We start from the raw sequence: 18,905 nt of genomic DNA, 5'->3' as shown, positions 1-18,905 counted from the left end.
CCTCAAAGAGAGCCCTCTGAGAGCGAAGCAAGGCAGTAACAAACGCTACCAAAACGGCCGTCAGCTCCCTTTTTTTCCGAGAGCTGACTCTGCGTGCTTGCTCTCAAGCAGACAACAAACAAACTGTGTGTATCCCCACCCGTAAAGTAACGCGGGCAGAGAGGAACACACAGCCTGAACGCTGCCTGCCCTCGCCTTAGGTGTCTGGTTTTGTCTTGAGATTTCATGACGGACAACACTAAATAAGACTCACAAACAGATATCAGACTGACACACACACAGAGCGCTTGCTGAATGACAAAAAGCTGACTCTGGTCTCACCGCACGTGCTTTTATAGCTTCCTGGTCATTACGTCACCCGCCCGTGACGTCTCGCCCATCTATTGGACTGATTACACAAGAGGTTCAGAGCCGGTCACGCTGAAGGGCGTTCCCGAAGCGTCCTCCGACGCAGCTCGAGTTCCTGAAGAGGAAACAGATATTTTGAATTCTAATAGCATTTCACAATATTATTGTTTTTTCACAATTTTATTGTTTTTGCTGTATTTTATATCAAATAAATGCCGCTGTGGTTAGCATAAGAAATTTACCAAATTTAAGTAACTTACAGTTAATCACGTAACAGATTGTTACTGCAGGATTTTTACATTCTTTTGCAATAAAAATTACAGTTTAGATTATTTACAGTTTGTGAATCAGTTCAAACTGTTTGTGTCAGTTTATTAATTTCAAAGCTCTGATTTAGTTATTCAGATTTTCATGTAGGCATATTAAAATATTTTAGTAAAAATATATTTATGTAATTTTTGTGTTTATTACTCTCTTTTGTTATCCTGGTGCATATAAATGAAAAAATAAATAAATAAATAAATATATTTATTTTTGTTAATTTAGTGAAAAACATTCCTTGATTATTTTTCACCATGTTTTAAATGGTTTTTATTACTTACAGTTCTGAGTTTTAGTTTTTTTGCAATGATGTGCATCTAATCAGAGCTAATAAGCTAACATAAATATTGAAATTTATACTGAATCAAAGGCTGAAAACATATCAAGATACTGTATATAAAACTATGTATTTCAGTTACAGTAAAAAAAACAAAAACATTTCCATTGGTCCTAGAACGGAGCCTTGTGGAATCTTGTTCCTGCATTCTTTTCATATCCACTTTTTATTAAAGTACATCTCCATGGCCAATTCACAGACAAACATGAAAATGGAAAAAAAGTAGCTGTCCTCTAGTGTTCTTCTTCAAACCTCTTTACAGTTCTGTCCTTTTTTCCAGCAGTCACTGTGGCAACAAGAGCATCTCCAGATAAACACGGCAAGACAGAAAGACAGGGACTAAGAAACAAAAAGAAACGAAAAAAGAGAGAGAAGCTATCTCTTTAGTTCTACTTTTCGGCTCTCTCTGTGTGTGCTAGTACGTGTCTATCCACACGTACATGCATTGTAGACAGAACTCTTACAGCATAGTTTAGTCTAGCCCAGGCTTTAAGGGATGTTTACTCTCTGCCATGTGATATCCTGAGCTTTCGACACTGATTCTTTCTCACTTTATATCAATAAACAAAGTTTATTGCATATATGCATTTGACTGCTATATGCCTGATTCAGGCCCTCAGGTGTGTGCTTGTGTGTTTGAGAGAGAGACAGACAGGAACAGAGCATGCCAGTGGGGAGTTATGACGTTTAAACATCATCTATCTTTGCCTCTCTGAAGTCCTTGCACTCAGGGATCGAGCCTGTCAAAACATACACTCCCAACTGATGCACAGGCCACAAAGACACACATTTACACACACAAACACTCTCCAGAAACCTGACTCATTCAGTCATCCCTGAAACAGCAGAGATGCCTAGAGAGATACAGAGATAGAAGATGTATCTAAATGAAATGTAAATAAATGTATTTGAGTGTTTTGAATGGATATATAATTGATAGATACATCGCATTTTAATGTATATTAAAATAATATATGATATATAATATTAAATATATTATACTATATGAATAATTATTCATATACATAACATTTTTATTATAGAATAAGTACTTATATAATATTTATTATTTAATAGAATTATCATATAACAAATAAGCGTTATATTTTTGATAATAAAAATTGTAATTGTAATTTATAATCTATCTATCTATCTATCTATCTATCTATTTAAAAATATAAAAATTGATAAATACTTGACAGCTACATGGCATTTTTTATTTTATGTATAATATATAATTAAATATATAAAATTAACACACACACACACACATATGTATAGTTTTATGTAATTTATTTTTGAAATAAAAGAGTGTAGAATAGAATAACAGTTTTGGCTGTGTATTACAAAATATTACGTTCATTTGTATTGTAAGTATTAAATATCTCTCTCTCTTTCTTCCAGATCCTCCTTCTTCAGTCTTGCTTCCTGATGCTCTTCCTCCAGTACGCAGCTCCACGACTCCGCCACGCCCATATACGGGCATGCTCCGCCCCTCTCTCACTACTGCCACGACAACCACCATGGCTCCGCCTCGCCGCCACAACAACATCCTCCCAGAAGCCCTGACACGGTCGCCTCCCTCCCTGCAGACTCCAGTCGCTGTTGACTATTGTGCCCCACGTCTCACTGCTGAAATCTCCTGGCCACGGACACACCAGGGACAGGTTGCTAAGCAACCGTGCCCACCTGGCACCATAGGTTAGTAAGAGAGTGATTAATCTATTATTAGGGGCAGTGTGTGCATAGAGGTTTATTTTGTTTAATGTATATTGAATACATCAGCGCTTAGGCTTAGCTATGTGTGTGTGTGTGTGTGTGTGTGTGTATTGTGCTCTTGGAAAGATCTGATACACTTCAACACCGCAGCAAGGCTCCTGATAAAATGAATGAAAGAATTCATTTGTAATTCTAGCCTGTAATTAATTTATCATCCCAGTGTTTAGAGCTAAACTCATCATTAGTAAATCTTTATAATTATGTTCAACAATAGGAATTACCACAGTACAAATAATTACGGTCACACTTTATTTTAAGGTCCAATTCTCGCCATTAATAAACCATTAACTACAACTTTTGCCTCAATAAACTACTAATTTGCTGCTTATTAATAGTTAGTAGGGTAGCTGTTAGGTTTAGGTATTGGGTAGGATTAGGGATGCAGAATATGTTCATGCAGAATATGTGCTTTATAAATACTAATGAAACAGCCAATATGTTAATAATAGGCATGCAAATAAGCAGTTAGTTAATAGTGAGAATTGGTCCCTATACTAAGGTGTTACCATAATTACATAGTCAACCTTTACAATTACAAGTTTTAATAACCTTAAATAAAGTGGCCCTTAAAAGTATATGGACACTTAAGGTACAATTAAATATGTCAGAATATCTTGTATGACAAAATACCAAATCAAAGTGTCATTTATTATTAGAAAGATAAATATTCCAAAATATTTGCAAAACATTTCACAATGAAGGGGCAGTTCACCCAAAAATGAAAATTATGTCATCATTTACCCACCCTAATGTCATTCCAAACCTGTATGACTTTCTTTTTTTCTCTGGAATATTAAAAAAAAACAAATTTTGCAAAATATTTTTATGCTTTTTATGTCCATAAAAAGCATACATTTTTTAATGAAGTTTTATGAAAAAGTTTTATGAAGCCAAAAGGTGACCAAAAATCATAAATCATAAAATGACCATAATAGTGGCCATTTTTTAATACACCTGAGCATGAATGAGATTTACAGTAAATGCTGCATTGTAGGATAAGATTAAAACTTAATGTACATAGACTTTTGGTATGTTCCTCACACAAATACAGTGTACACATCAAATGGACCACATTTATGGTGACACTGATCACTGTTAGTATATAATGACAGAATAACATTTTTTGGGTCTTAAGTATGTCAAATACTTGTTCAAGCCACTGTATATGGTCATAAACTTGTAAAAGTTATGAGCGGTGTATATTTACCTCTGTGTATGTTGAGTTAATCTTTAAAAAAACCTCTTTCCTGTTACTGAGGTTAGCTTGTTCAGGTGTTCTGTCAGTGCCACCTCATTATGTGGGCAGCTGCCAGCTGTGGATTGACACATTATGCATCGCTTGTAAATCTCTTGCCCTGCTTATGTGTGTGATTGGTTTGACAGCAATTGCAAGGCCATGTTTCTCTCAGTATGGATGTGCATATGCCTGAGCGAATGTGTGTGTGTGCTTTGTGCTGTGTTCATGTTTTCCTATATTATTATTTTTCAGGTGTAGCCACGTTTAATTGTTTGCTTGGCTACTGGGATCCGAAGGGACCAGATCTGAGCAACTGCACCTCACCGTGGACCAATCACATCACTCAAAGAGTGAGTAAAAACACGGCACCATGGGAAATATGCTAATGGCTTATCAGCCCATTTAAAAAATTGAGTAGAGAGCGATATGCCTATGGCAAATATTCTTAAAGCATAATTTGGCCTGAAGGTTTTTTTAACAGAAGGCACAAAAGCTTATCACAAAGAGCAGCCTGTAGCAAAACAGCTTAGAGGAAATTTAGTGTACAACAAAATGAGCCAGAAATTCAACTGTCAAGATCAGCCGCAATTTATTTCACTTTGTGGCAAAATTACGAAGAGACAGCAGTGCAGCCAAAAGTGTCGTGCAACAGCGCACGTGTGTGTAAAGTGTGATGATGACTGAAGCTTAACGGTAATGTGAAATGGTTTCCTTTGTACTACAGAGAGCAAATCAGAAAATAGGGAGAATCACAAATCTATGACGCCATTTGTTCATCCACTTATTTGGCCATCTAGGGACAGAGAGAATAAAATCAGTATGCCCACGTACATCTCTCTCTCTCTTTTCCTGTAGATGAGATCAGGAGAAACCGCTGCTATAGTAGCACGGGAGTTGGCTGAACAGACGAAGGGAGAGTTGAGACCCGGAGATGTTCCTTCCACGGTCAAAGCCATGGCACAACTGGTGGAACTGCTGGACGTACAGCTGCGAAATCTCACCCCGGGGGGAAAAGACACAGCAGCACGTAGCTTAAACAAGGTATTCAAGCTGTTAATAAACCACACACACGTTCTAGGTAATAATTACACAATTATTACACGTTTATTACATGTTAATTACATTGCTGTTCTTTAGGTTTAAGAAATCTCATTGTGTTCTTGTGTATTTTTGTGCGAAAAGAAGTGGGAGAGAGAGAAGTGCTCTAATTCTGTGCAGAGTACAGTGTTTTAGGCAATAAACCTGTGGCAGTCCACAGATCAAAGGCTTTAAGGCCCAAATGGGAAAACGTCCTGTTAAAAACAGCTACTGCTCGATAGACAGAAATCCTTACACTCACACACGCTCTTATAAATAAGGACACACAAATTAAAACAGCTCATAAAGCCCCGGTGAGTTTTTCCAATTAACAAAAGAAGCCGCAACATAAAAGAATAACAAAAAAAAAAAACTTCAAAGTGGTGAAACACACACGCAGACTGCACAGCATTACACATACAGACAGATGAATTCGTTAGAAACATAATGAACGTCCTGTCAGATGTCTAATGCACAGAAATATATATTTTATGCATATCAAAAGTGGTTGTTCATGACAGAAAAACAAGTCACAGGTCTGTTTATGGACAGCAGGGAAAAAAACTATGCTAAATGAAAATCATAAAATGCAACTAACTAGGGGTGTAACAATATGCTAAACACATTTAAAAAGAAGACATATGCTAAACAGTTAACAAAAGTTAATAAAAATGTAGAATTTGATATTACATTGTGACGCCAAAATAGCAATATTCATATTCTGCTTATATCTGAAAATACAGAATTATTCTCATGTCAGAGATTAATACATTTAAAAAGTTTTACATATTGTACATTTTAAAAATGATCACTTATTGTCCATATGCATATTGCATATTTATCCAATAAAATAATTGAGACTTATTTTTATTTAATAGTAAAATCAGACAATAAAACGAATAAATTGCAATTCCCCTGTTGCATTATCATACATTATATTCAGCATTATTTAGTAGTTTAATAGTGTACACCTTGTATTAACAACAATATTTTGGCACAAATTCATCTTACTAGGTTGAAGCTGAATTAAACAGATGACAGCATGTTAAAGATACTTTACATCCATTCATCCTAAAAGCAGAAACAAACTACTATATGCTGAGACCAAATTACTTCAAATAGAAAATTACTTAAAAAAACTATTACTTCAAATAGTTTTGAAATTCAAGACATTTCCAAATCAAAATTGTGAATTTTCCTGTTGAACTTGTGCCATGTTAAATATTTTGCATCTGGTTGGACCTTTGCAGTTTATGATCTTATTTAAATATATTTATGCTTACATTTGTACAATAAATTATTTGGTCCAGGCAAAATCTGGATTCTGAAGCAAAACCAATTGAGAACATCAGAAGGCCCAAAACAGAGTTCCTGGTTGTCTTTCTCTGCACATTAAGCTGGAATAGGAGAAAGCATTTTATTGTCAAAAAAATCACACACGTGTCTAAACTTAGACCAGTGAATCTCATTCATTCTCTCAGGGCCAGTTGAGCACTGTAGTGTCTGAATATCACTTTACAAACTTTAAACAGCCAGCCTGTCAGTTTCCTATTACCAGCATCTAGCTAAAGTTATCAATTACACAAACATCAGCTCATCTGCAATAAGACACAGTCAGGCACCTCTGGTCCATTCAGACTTTGTATATCTCAGTGTTGTTTGTTTGTATATTTACAGTATTATTGCCCTGGCAGACATGTAGGAATGTGAATGTTTTGTGGGTACAGTGTCTGACTGAGTCAACATGGTGACTGTAACTCAGTAATATTAAGTAATTTTGTTCCTAATTTTGCTCTGATACATAATATTATTATGATCCCTTATTATACTGAATGATTGTAGATTATTTCAGCTAATTAGGCTTTGTTTCCTATTTGGCTCCGAATGATTAAATACGCGCTTTGATTTTTCATGTGTTGAGTTGTGTTTGTGTACTCTATGCGAGTTATTGTCATTGTAATGTTTTAATATTGTGTCTTTCAGCTCCAGAAGAGAGAGCGGTCGTGCCGTTTCTTCATACAGGTACTTCACTCTGACTTTATTTATCATGTTGTGTGTGTGTAGGCACACAGCTATTGTGATTGTTTTTTTTTAATGCATGTTCCATATCACTTCAACATCTACATAGATGGGTAAGGTTTTCAACATAAATACTGCTTTATACTTATCTGTCACACCATATGAATCATATTGGTTGTTTGTGTGTGTCTGTGCGTCTGCGCTTGTGCCTGTGGGCTGCCTTTTTTGCATTTATAAAAGCAGAGCAATTTTTTCTCCTGAGAAAGCAGAAGTGATGTCAGCACTGGTCAGCAGTGTCACATCAGGCGACTGATAAACACACACACGCAGACAGTGAAAAAAAGCACAGAATAATGTAGATAAGCTCAAGAAAAGCTCAGCAGAGTGAACGAAAGGAAAAGCATGAGAAGAACTGATTTAGAGGAAGAAAATGACTGATGCATATCTCAAACTGAGCCAGGCTGCTCAGTCAACCCTGCCAATGCATGACAGATTTATACTGATTTTTTACTCCATGAAATAATTGAGGTCTAAATGTTGCTTGAGTATTCATTTTTTTTGTTTTTTTGTTTAAAGGTGCACTTGGTAATTTTTCCTCATTAAAAATGTTTTACCCCTAAAGAGATGAGTAGTAATTTTGAAAAATATGTTTAAAATCACTCATTTGAGACAAAGACTCCAGTCACATTAGCAGCCTAATAAAACCTGATTTATTTTATATTGAGCAGGTCATCTGGGGGTGGCAAATTAAGATCACATGACTAGCTGAATATTACTCAGTTTGTCTTGTAATCAACCTATTATTGTACACTTATGCTCACAGAATAAACGAATCATGGCTGTGAATAATAAAATTATATAAAATAAATTTTTATATAAATGATTTTAATTTTATTTTATTATTTATCAGTTTTTATCATGATTCGTTTTTATCATTGCTTTTTACACACCAAAAATCATGACCATTTAATTATTAAATAATAATTTTCATTTTATTATTATTATTATTTAGGTGCACATGGTAATTTTTCCTCATTAAAAACATTTTTACCCCTAAACAAGTGACTCATCATTTTGGAAAATGTGTTTTAAATCTTAACATGAGACGAAGACTCCTGTCATATTAGTAGCCTAATTTTGAGCAGGTCATCTCACAGAATATTTTCACATTACAATTCTGTATTCACCTCCACCCCCCCCCAAAAAACCCTTGCCAGTTCAAATCGACATGTTTCTGTTCACAATGGTATCGATAACCCAAATCTATTCCTTTTTCATGGTCCTGCATCCACACCACTAGGTAGCATTAGTCCGAGATGACTGCTATATTGCCCAGAGCAACTTGATCCAAAAAATGACAGAGTTCTATTTTCAAATACTCTGCTGAGTGAAACGAGTCTATCAAAACATCAATTGATCCTGCTGATTTAGACAGAGAGAATGACAGGATTCCATGACAACTATCTGAAGCCTCCCGGTGCTGACATCAAGCAAATATGGATTCCTAGTGGTCATCTAATATGTAATGCAGTGTGTGTATGTGTGTCTCTTCACGCTGGATTAGCTCCTCAGCTTCAAAGCACTTCAGTTCTGCTCCATTTACCAAGTCTGTGGAGAGTAGTGCCACTGTGCGTGTGAGGAAACAGAATATAAGAAGAGTTTTAAAAAAAATCTCTTATCTGTCTCCGCAGTGTGAGCCCCCAAGTCCACACATACACACACACTTTCCCCTGACCTCTTGACACACTCTGTCAGAAGATTTCATAAGCAGTTTTGTGAGGAAGTAAATATAACTCTTCCTTTTTACCTTTTATCCCAGTCGTCTCTCATCTCTGTCTCTCCTTTTTCTCTCTCTCGTAAAAGGGTCATTACTTTAGTGGTGTCAAAATGAATATACTCATCCCGCCTTTAACACACTCTTTCTCTGTCTCACACACACACACACACACACACACACCGCTCTACTGTAACTGGTGCAGAATGATTCAACCCAATGGCCAGATTATCTTTCTCTGTCACACACACACACACACACACACACACACCGCTCTACTGTAACTGGGGCAGAATGATTCAACCCAATGGCCAGATTAGCCTGCAGCAACCTAAAGACAAACGACAAAACATCCCTTTGTCCATCCCTACGGATGAGTGCACTACAGTGAGAGAAGTTAATTACATTACATATCTGTTCGCCACAGATATTATACACTTTATATGTGTTGTAACTGTAATAATAATGCAAGGTTATGAACTTCCATAGAGACATGATCTATTTAAAATGAATGGAATTTGACCTGGAATTATTGTTAACAGCATTTTTGTGAAAGTGACAAATATATTTGGCCTGCTTTGTGAATATCATTGTAGTCCATATCTTAATGTTGCAGCAAGCTGCACTTTTTCAAATGAAAAGCAAAATTGTAATGTGGCGCGATACACTCAGCAAGCTTTTTAATAAACTACCACCTTAAGTCTTACCCCTTCATTTGTATATCAGGGTTGAGGTTTTAATATCCCTGTGATGATATTCTCTGCCAAATTTAAAACGCTTAATATCTTAATATCACACTTTTTTTTTTAAATACCCTTATATTAGTTTCCGCTGCACAGCCGGGACATTTCATTTTCCTATATAGTGCTCTTATAGACCCATAAATTTACCCCTTGCCTTGTGTGAAACCTGTGCATGTTTGTGTGCGAGTGTTTGTGCAGATGTGTGTGTGTGTGTGTGTGTGTGCATGATGACAGCTTCTTTCATTTTCACAATGTCTCCTGCTCCCTGTGGATCTTTCTTCAGTTTGACAGGTTTATACTCCAGCACAGAAACCGTGTAGTGTGTGAGTGTGGGTGAAAGTGGAAGAGAAATGGTTTATGGGATAGGTGGGCACTTTGGGAAATATGTCCTTATTGTGAAGTTCAGATGTCAGAATGTATGTGCGTGCGGGTTCAGAAGTCGTCCCTCACCTCCAGAATGCTGACATCTCTCTTTTTCTCTGTTCTGCAGGCCATGGTAGAAACGGTGAATAACCTTCTGCAGGTGCGATCCCAAGCGGCGTGGAGGGAGCTGTCTGTGGCCGAGCAGCTGCGATGCGCAACCATGCTGCTAGATACGGTGGAGACCGGCGCCTTCATGCTCGCAGACAACCTCCTCAAAACCGACACCATACAGGAGAGCACCGACAACATACGTGAGTTTATCAAACAAGTCCTTGCACATGCTAAGCGAATGTTTACACGCAAATCTCTATGCACATATTTCATTGAACTAATCAGATTTCACCCCCGTGTCTCCTGCTGCTTGTTCTGATTTCTCCTGTCATGAGGAGACAAAAACAAGTTAAACAACAGATGGATAAAACCATTTTATTGTATTAAAAAATCTGATGTTTTTATGCACATGAAGGAAATTCCTAAGCTGATTCGTAATGTAATAAGAACCATAGAAATCTATGATTTCACAGACCCGTTTGAAAATGTGGTGGGTTTATGTAAAATAATAATAATGTCACAGTTTCTTCACATACTGCGCATAAATCTTCAAAACATCCATGTAGGGTTTTTATTTCCTGCTTTCATTTTTAACACTTCCAAGACACTTTTCAAGAGGTGTAAAAATGCATTAACGCATTGCAATGTATCGCTGTGTGCATGGAAATTCAATGCGTCATTTACAGAATTGAATAATTATTATTGTACGTTATATAATTTTTTTTTTTTATTGTAATAATACCAAATGTAACCAAAATGTAAAATACAATTCTTGAGAATGTGGATGCAAAACTTATTCCACTATAGCATACATTTTTACCTCGAGTTACATTTGTGTTTTTAGTATCTTGTTTTGCAAATAGTAATGAATCAAAACTAATTGAGCCAGATCATGACCACATTTTTAATTGTGTGATCATTTGCATCATTTAGTAAAGAATCACATTGCAGAAATACTAATATATTAAAAAATATTTAAACAAGAATACATTTATTTTAGAAACAACACTGCATAAAATGTAGATTTTTAGAGAATCTGTTTGTCTGGGGTCAGTTTTGGGGAAAAAAACTTTTATTTAGCAAGGGCAAATTAAATTGATCAAACAGTAAAGATTTTTACATTGTTGTCTTTTAAATAAATGCTGTTAAATAAATGTATCATGGTTTTCACCAAAATATTAAGCAGAACAACTGTTGGATAATAATAAGAAATGTTTCTTCAGAGCCATATCAGTATATATTTTTTTATTTTTTATATTTCGCATTATTACACATTTTACTATATTTTTGATTAAATAATTGTGGTCTCGGCATGCAAAAGAGACTCAAAAACAAAAAAATCTTAATGACCCCATTATATTGAAAAGTAATATATGTTCTTGGTTATTTAAAAAAGTTATTGTACTTTATCTCGATTGTACTGTGTATATATATTTTATTTATATTTATTAATATATATTTTTTTTTTTCTTCTTTTTTTCAAAAGATACACATAAACACTGTCTGCAAGGAGTTCACATGTAAGACCTGATGCATAAAAAAAACGCATTATCACATTAGAGGTACACAGCAGGAACACACGCTTCAAGTGCACTCGAGCCAGATGTAACGAAGCATGTCTGTGAAAAACACAAGAGCGATACACACAGGGGGTCTCATTCTGTCTGACTCATGCAGAGGAATCCATGCCTCGTCTTAAGAAACAGTACAGAAGTGGTCAAAATGTGTACTGATCGACACAGGACTGCCACAGATACACAGAAAGTATGCACTCAGCATGGCATCATTTCTCCAGCTTGATGGTATTTATAATTATGGATCAATACGAGCATTCAAACATGACATTTGAAACCATTGCAGTGTTAATTGTGGAACACTCTAGCATACCGTTAACTGCTCTCATGCTGTCAGTCAGTGCGGGCAGGAGGCAGTTTCCTTCAAGCAGCTTGTGAATGAATGGGCCCTGTGAAACTGTGAGATAGTGCAGATAAAAAATGAATCTAATCTACAATAAATATTTAAACCAATGCTAAATATAAGGTTGCAAATTCAGGGCAGTGTCAAAACCCAGAGCCTCTCTCTTATTCTCTAAAAATCTAGCAGTAAAAATATTTGTTTTAAAAAAAAATTTTGATTTTGCAGTGTATACTATACAGTATATATGCTTTTTAAAATTCACAAGATAAACATAAACTAAATAGAATTACAGAAAGTATGACTTTCACTTTCATATTTTCTGGATGATCAGATTTTGCAATTAATCTCCCAAGGTTTACTTCTGACTATTAATGTGTTCTGCCAAAAATGAACAACCTAATTGGACAGGAACGATGCATCTAAATAGCGTGTAATACAACCAACCACAGTTCAGTTTATGTACATGACATTTAGAAGCAGGTAAATCTGAGATCAACAACACCACAATGATAAACCAGCATGTAGTAAACATATAATTTTGCAGGCATCTCTGTAAAAACATTGTAAAGACAACATAAATTAAAGTACAGTCTGGTTCAAAAGCCTTAAATGGCCCCCAAAAATAAATATACTGTCATCATTACTTACCCTCACATTGTTCAAAAACCGTCTTTCTTCTATGCAACATAAAAAATATATTTTGAGACATTTTTGGGTTGAACTGTCCCTTTAAACAAATCTCTTCAATGTATTTCCAAGAATCTTTAGCATTATTTTACACATTTTGGCAAATGCAGTGACTAAATGTTCTCTGGTGAAGGCCATCTGACACAAGATCTCAATGAATCCAGTTCAGTCTGCTGAATCATAAATGCTCCAGAGTTGTCAGAGTGATAGTCACAATTTACTGCTAAATGTAGCCGTGATGGCACTTTTACGGTTCTGCATCTGTTAGGAATTTCAGAGGAAAAAAAAAACGTTTAGCTTAAACTTTAATGGTATTGAATATGCTGCAACTTCTGATGAAGTGTAGTACTGTACATGTGATAGCACCACAAATTATTCCATCTGATACTGAAACTATATTAAAACAATAATCAGTTTCCAAAAATACAAATGAAACTTTACATTTATGCATTAGGCAGATGATTTTATTTAAAGCGACTTGCAATAAAGGACCACAAGCAATTCGTCACAGCAGTTTTTGTAGAATTCAATGACAGGTGTATTAGAAAGCAAGATTAGAAAACAAGCTTTAACCGAGATAAAGTTCAGAAAAGAAGAAGTGGACTTTTTCTTCTAAGTGCCTAAAGTTTAAAGTTGTGGAGTGCTTGAGGAAGATGTGTGTCTTCAGCTGCTTTTTGAAAGTTGTGATGGTCTCAGTAGATCGGATTGAGGTTGGCAGCTCATTCCACCAGAGAGAAGCAGAATGTGAAGGTTTTGGAAAGTGACTTTGTCCCTTTTTTTGAATGAATATTAAGGCACCCCTCATTCTATGACTAACGTGTGAATGCATTGAAGTAGGAGTGTGCGAGTCCAGTGGCAGTCCTGAAAGTCAATGTCAAAGTTTCAAATCTGATTCTGGCAGCAACTATGAGTCAGTGGAGTGAGATCAGGAGAGGTGTGACGTGGGTCCTCTTTGACTGATTGAAGACCAGCAGTGCTGCCGTGTTCTGGATCATCTGCAGAGGCTTAGTTGCGCTGTATGAAAGGGCTGGCCAGTTGAGCACTGCAGTAGTCCAGTCTTGAAATGACAAGAGCTTGGACAATGAGCTGCACCACATACTCTGACATGATATAATAAGTGCAAACCAACGCGACTGGTCCGTTGTTGAAATGTGGATAGTAGAGCACAGTTAGTCTTTAAACACTAACTAGGTTCCTTTCTGTCATGGTTGGCATTAGTGTTGTAGACCACACAATCTAAAAAGAAAGTTGTGAACATTATTTTGATGAGTTCTGTTGACATATAATGTTGATCGTTACATTAGCTTAACATTGTGTGCAATTTGAAACTAAAATTTCTGTTTCATTACAATACTAATATGAAATGGTCTTGATAACTTTGAAAATTGGGTAGTGGATTTCTAGTTCCCAGCGTGCTTTGGACAGGACTCTATAAGGAGAATAAATGTTGAAAATAAGTGAAAATTGTATGGGTTTGTTTGGTAAACGGAAAGATCTGTTAGAGTTTAATGCAGCCATGTCTAGTGAATTTTGCTTTCGCCAACCTAGGGAGGCGAAATAGTGTAGTGATGGGAACTCAAGTCACCAATGACGTGAAATTTGGATCACGTGTCACTTAAGGTGTGGTTATGAGTACATCACATAAGAAAGATTGGTGGGATCTCTAACTTGTAGAACCTCTTTCTGTATCATCAACACAAGGAAGACACAAGTATAATAAAATAGATTTTATTAACAAAAGATAGACTTAGACAACTACTAAATGAATACCATGAATGAAAAAGGAATAAAGTGCATAAAATACATAAAATGCAATTGATTAAGTTGGGTGTTGCTATGTCAGAGCTACGTTATCTGGAAAGATAAACTGTTGCTTCTCTGAAACAAATAAGGTGAAGAACCTTATGATGCATCAAACAAATATGTGAAAGATTATTTGTTATCAACTGCAATCAGCTTTATAATATCTAATGTAAATTAGAAAAATCATATACTGATAATATACAACAATGCCATTGTCTCTGGATGAGGTTTGGATGAGTGATATTTGCATTCTCTGTGGTTGAGTGAGCAGTCCGGTGGCGGTGACTTCATCCACTGGTTGTGCTGGTAACAATGCAGTGGGGAAAGGAGCAGGAATCTGTTTCAATAGCCTTGAACACGAAGCGCTGTAGGATGCTGATCTCCTGGAACACCAAAGGGTCCTAAAATCTGGAACATGCAGATGTGGCCCTTGAGTAGGTGCAGAAGGTCCTTGCCTGGAACACACAAGCAAAAGTACCTTGAAGTGAAGGTTGCTCGTGGGAGCTTAACCCTGTTGCAAATGTCTGTGTGTCTTCGGCCTCTCTGGGCTAGAGACTCAGAACTTGGTTGATCCGCTTTGTCTCTCTAGGATGAAGACTCAGGACGTGCTGCATCTATTGTTGTCTCGCTGGATGAAGACTCTGAAGTCTGAACGTAGAGTATCTCTTTCCTCACAGGCTGGAGTCTCAGAACGTGGTTGTATTCGTTGCTTCCTCAAAAGCTGGAGACTCAGGACTTAGTACCCGTTATTGCCTCCTCCCTCATGGGCCCGAGGCTTTGGTGATCTGCTATTGTCTCTCAGGATGAAAGACTCAGAACGGTGTATCTGCTAGTGTCTCACTGGACATGCCAGAGACTCAGAAAGATTGTATCTGTACAGTCCCTTCCTTGACAGGACTGAGACTCAGAACTTGCTCTGTTAGTGTCTTTTCCCTGACAGGATTCAGACTCAGAACAAGGAGTGTCTTTTGGAAGGGTTCCTATATCTCTTTCCGATGAGGAGGAGATTGCAATCAGGCGTTTCTCCATTTCCAATCTGTGACTGGCTGTTTCCATCAGAGTAGGGGACACGGTGTGGCCCACCCTTCTTTCCTCCTTATTTGCATAGTCCAAACACAAAGTTAGAAAAGTGTCACTAATGTTTTACCAGTGCATTTCTCACTTTCCAAACCACAACCAGAATACATTTGGTAATGTTACGAACACATTAAGTCCAAACATGATGGAAAAAGATTGAACTGTCATGCATGCATTCATTAGTCCATTAAAAGCTGAGTTTGTGTAAGATGTTGTACTACACATCACTGTCACTGAGAATACTTATTTCTCTGAATAAGTATGAGATGTGTGTGTTGTAGTTTGCATCAGTTTAAGGTTTGAGAACATAGTTATGAATGGATTTGGATGGAACTCCGTGATCTCTCTCTGTTTCCCCCACTGCTGCTGACATTTAAATGAGTTTGTTATGTTGAAGGTTTTGTGGTTACCATTGTGCTGAAGTTAGGTTGTGGGTATACACTACACTGACTCATGAGCAATGATTGTGCTAATGTCAAAATATTACTTGTTCATTAAATTGACATGGTAAATAAGTTACATTTAGCATGTGCCATGCTAGCTGTTAATTTGAACAGAAATAGATCAAATTAATTGGTTCCAGGGCCGCCACACAATTGTTGAAATTATTTGGAAGAACTTAATTTTTAGAGTAATCAATTAAAAAATTGTTTATGCTACAAATTCGTTTTTTTGTTTTTTTTTGTTTTTAGTTTTGTTTTTTCAAATCAAAAACATATTTAGAGTCCAGTTGAAAACGGTTTGCAGGGATTACAAGAAGCTCTGTCTATGCAAGGTTGAGCTGGAGGTGACACTCTGAACTTCATCCAATCCAAGGCAGAGATATAAGATGGGTCAGTAAGGTCATTAGGTTGAAATAACAGATAGAGCTTCATATCATCTAGTGATAGGAAGCCATGTGCCTTTATGATTGTGCCTAGTACAAGGTTGTGTGTATGGAAAAAAGAAGAGGACTGAGCACTGAACCTTGAGGCATCCCAGTAATTAGCTGATGTGACACCCATGACATAAAATCTAGAGAAAGGCACCCTTATGTACTCAACCGAAACAAATGGAAATAAAAATAGTGAAATTTTCAAAATAATAATAATGTAATCTCTCTCTAACTGTTCTATTAAAAAGCCCATACTTTAAATAAAATAAACAAAGCATACTGAAATTTCTTTGTCAATCATACACTCATACAGAAATACAATGACAAATTCTGTCTCACATTCATCTGCCCACACACACATCCACATATAACCATGACATTAATCAAAACATTGCTGAAATTTTATAGCTTCAGCAATCACTCAAAACAATGAGCTCATGCACACACAGTTTTACAGCCAGGGTTTAAAATTAACATTCACCAAAAGCCAAAAGCAAATAAAAATTGGCTTTGGCGAATACATGACAGCCAATTGGTCTTTTCTAGGAACTGCAAAATAATGCATGATTATTTTTTTTGAAGCTTTGACCAGTGGCTGTTGAGCGAGCAACATCTTTTATCTCAGTGAGAAATTTACTGGAATAAGTTCGTCTTGGAAGCCAACTTTTTTATTTTGTCTTTTATTGTCAAGAACTTTATGTAAAGATACATTTATGTAGAGATATGATCATGCAGAAACACATTCATGACATTAGCCTCCAAAACACCATTAAGAATAAAATCTAAATATTCACCATTTTGTGTGAGAGGTGATATTTCATTGAGAGATGCTGTGCATGATGGACACTGACTCTACTCTTTAAAAAGTGTAAGACTCAATCGTGCTACATCCGAATTATTACGTAATAGTTTAATATTTATATTTATAATAGTTTTATTTTTATATTTTATTTTAATTACATTATAGTGTCATATTAATTTAATTTAATTAATTATTCTTTTTTTTTTTTTTAATAGTTGCATGCAGTATCCCCTAGGCGCAGAAATCTGCACAAATCGCATATACACGTCTTTTATGATGCTTTATTTGGTACTTTTGCACCTTTTTTAAAGCATTAAAGCTCTGGTCCCTGATAATTGTAATAGGAAACCAGTACAGACTTCAGAATTTCTCCTTTTTGTCTTCCACAGAAGTAGGAAAGTAATGCGGGTTTAGAGCGACATGAGGTTGAGTAAATGATGACAGCATTTTCATTTTTTTGAAGAACCGTTCCTTTAATTCTTACCGTTTACATTGACAGAGAAAGACAGTAAAAGGATAGAGAGAAGAAGAAAGTGAGGGAGCCGGTGGCAAAGATTTGAAATGTAATAAGGGAGGACATGAGAACAGCAGGAAGAACAATACTAAGGAGGAGACAGAATGAACGGAACATTACCAGAGACAGAAAGAGTGAGACAGACAAATGCAGTGCAAACTGACTGAGTGGAAAAGAGAGGATGAAAGGGAGAGGAAGAGAATAAATGAAAGAAAACAAAAAGATAGAAGAGAGAGAAATCGAGGAGGAGGGATTGTGTTCAGGGATCCATGCTAACTGCTGTATTCTGCTCCAGTGCTTTCACATCGCAAAGGGGGAAATTTATCGTTCCTGGCAAACAATTTATCCGCCATTCCACCACTCAAGGCCAGTTCACATGCATCTCGTTTGAGAGAAATAGCTCTCCATGGGATTGCCCTCTAGCCTAGCTTTCCCCCCTCTCTCTGCGTATTTCATCACTTGTGTTATTTGTGCTTGTTTTTTTTTGGTTTTTTTTGGCATCTGATCATCTGCCTTGTTGTTTGGCCTTGATGTTTTACAGGGTTGTTTTTGGAGGGTTTCATTAGAGGATAAGCAACATCAAAAAACTCCACCGACATCTGTGTGATCTCTTTTATGCAAATATATGTGGCTAACTAGCATTCTCATTCATCTCAATGGCAGCTGCTCAGCTGGTACTTAAGTGGGCAATCTTTGCTATCTCTGCTCATGGGCTCTGCCAGTCACCTGAGCCGTAAATGCCAAGTAACTAAGCACTCTGAAGCCAGAGGAAGCTCACAAGAACATGGACAGCTCCAAACCTTTCACTAGTATTATCATTGGCTGGGATGTGAAATACACCAGACAGGGGGAAATATAAATCTTTTTCAGGCATTTAAGAGCCCTCTAAAACAAAATTGGGCACCGATAAAACATTTAATGTAATATAATTAAATTAGACTTAGAAATGGTTGTCAGTGCTAAAAGAACCTCACAGAGTGTAGTTCGCCTGTTGAGTCCACCTAGACATTTGTAACGCCTGAGCCAAACAAAATAAAAAAATAAAACAAAATAAATAAATAAATAAAAATTAGAAACGTGTCTTGGAAACTAAAACTGAAATACAGATCAATTAAATATAAA

At 36.4% G+C, this 18,905-nt stretch overlaps 1 protein-coding gene across 5 annotated transcripts in view; it reads left to right on the top strand.

Moving 5' to 3' along the window:
* The window catches only part of adgrl3.1 (adhesion G protein-coupled receptor L3.1), a 138,701-nt gene that overhangs the window by 90,090 nt on the left and 29,706 nt on the right, over positions 1 to 18,905 (top strand). For all 5 annotated transcript variants that reach the window (XM_016513959.1, XM_016513962.1, XM_016513961.1 and 2 more), the window contains exons 7-11: positions 2,411 to 2,707; positions 4,275 to 4,372; positions 4,878 to 5,063; positions 7,083 to 7,121; positions 10,126 to 10,309. In XM_016513959.1, the coding sequence (XP_016369445.1) occupies positions 2,411 to 2,707; positions 4,275 to 4,372; positions 4,878 to 5,063; positions 7,083 to 7,121; positions 10,126 to 10,309 (804 nt within the window). The remainder of the gene's footprint in view (positions 1 to 2,410; positions 2,708 to 4,274; positions 4,373 to 4,877; positions 5,064 to 7,082; positions 7,122 to 10,125; positions 10,310 to 18,905) is intronic.

Source organism: Sinocyclocheilus rhinocerous, unplaced genomic scaffold, assembly GCF_001515625.1.
Source record: "Sinocyclocheilus rhinocerous isolate Xijiao unplaced genomic scaffold, SAMN03320098_v1.1 scaffold1648, whole genome shotgun sequence".
NCBI classification, from domain to species: Eukaryota; Metazoa; Chordata; class Actinopteri; order Cypriniformes; family Cyprinidae; genus Sinocyclocheilus; species Sinocyclocheilus rhinocerous.
This window is presented reverse-complemented; position numbering and strand designations above follow the sequence as displayed.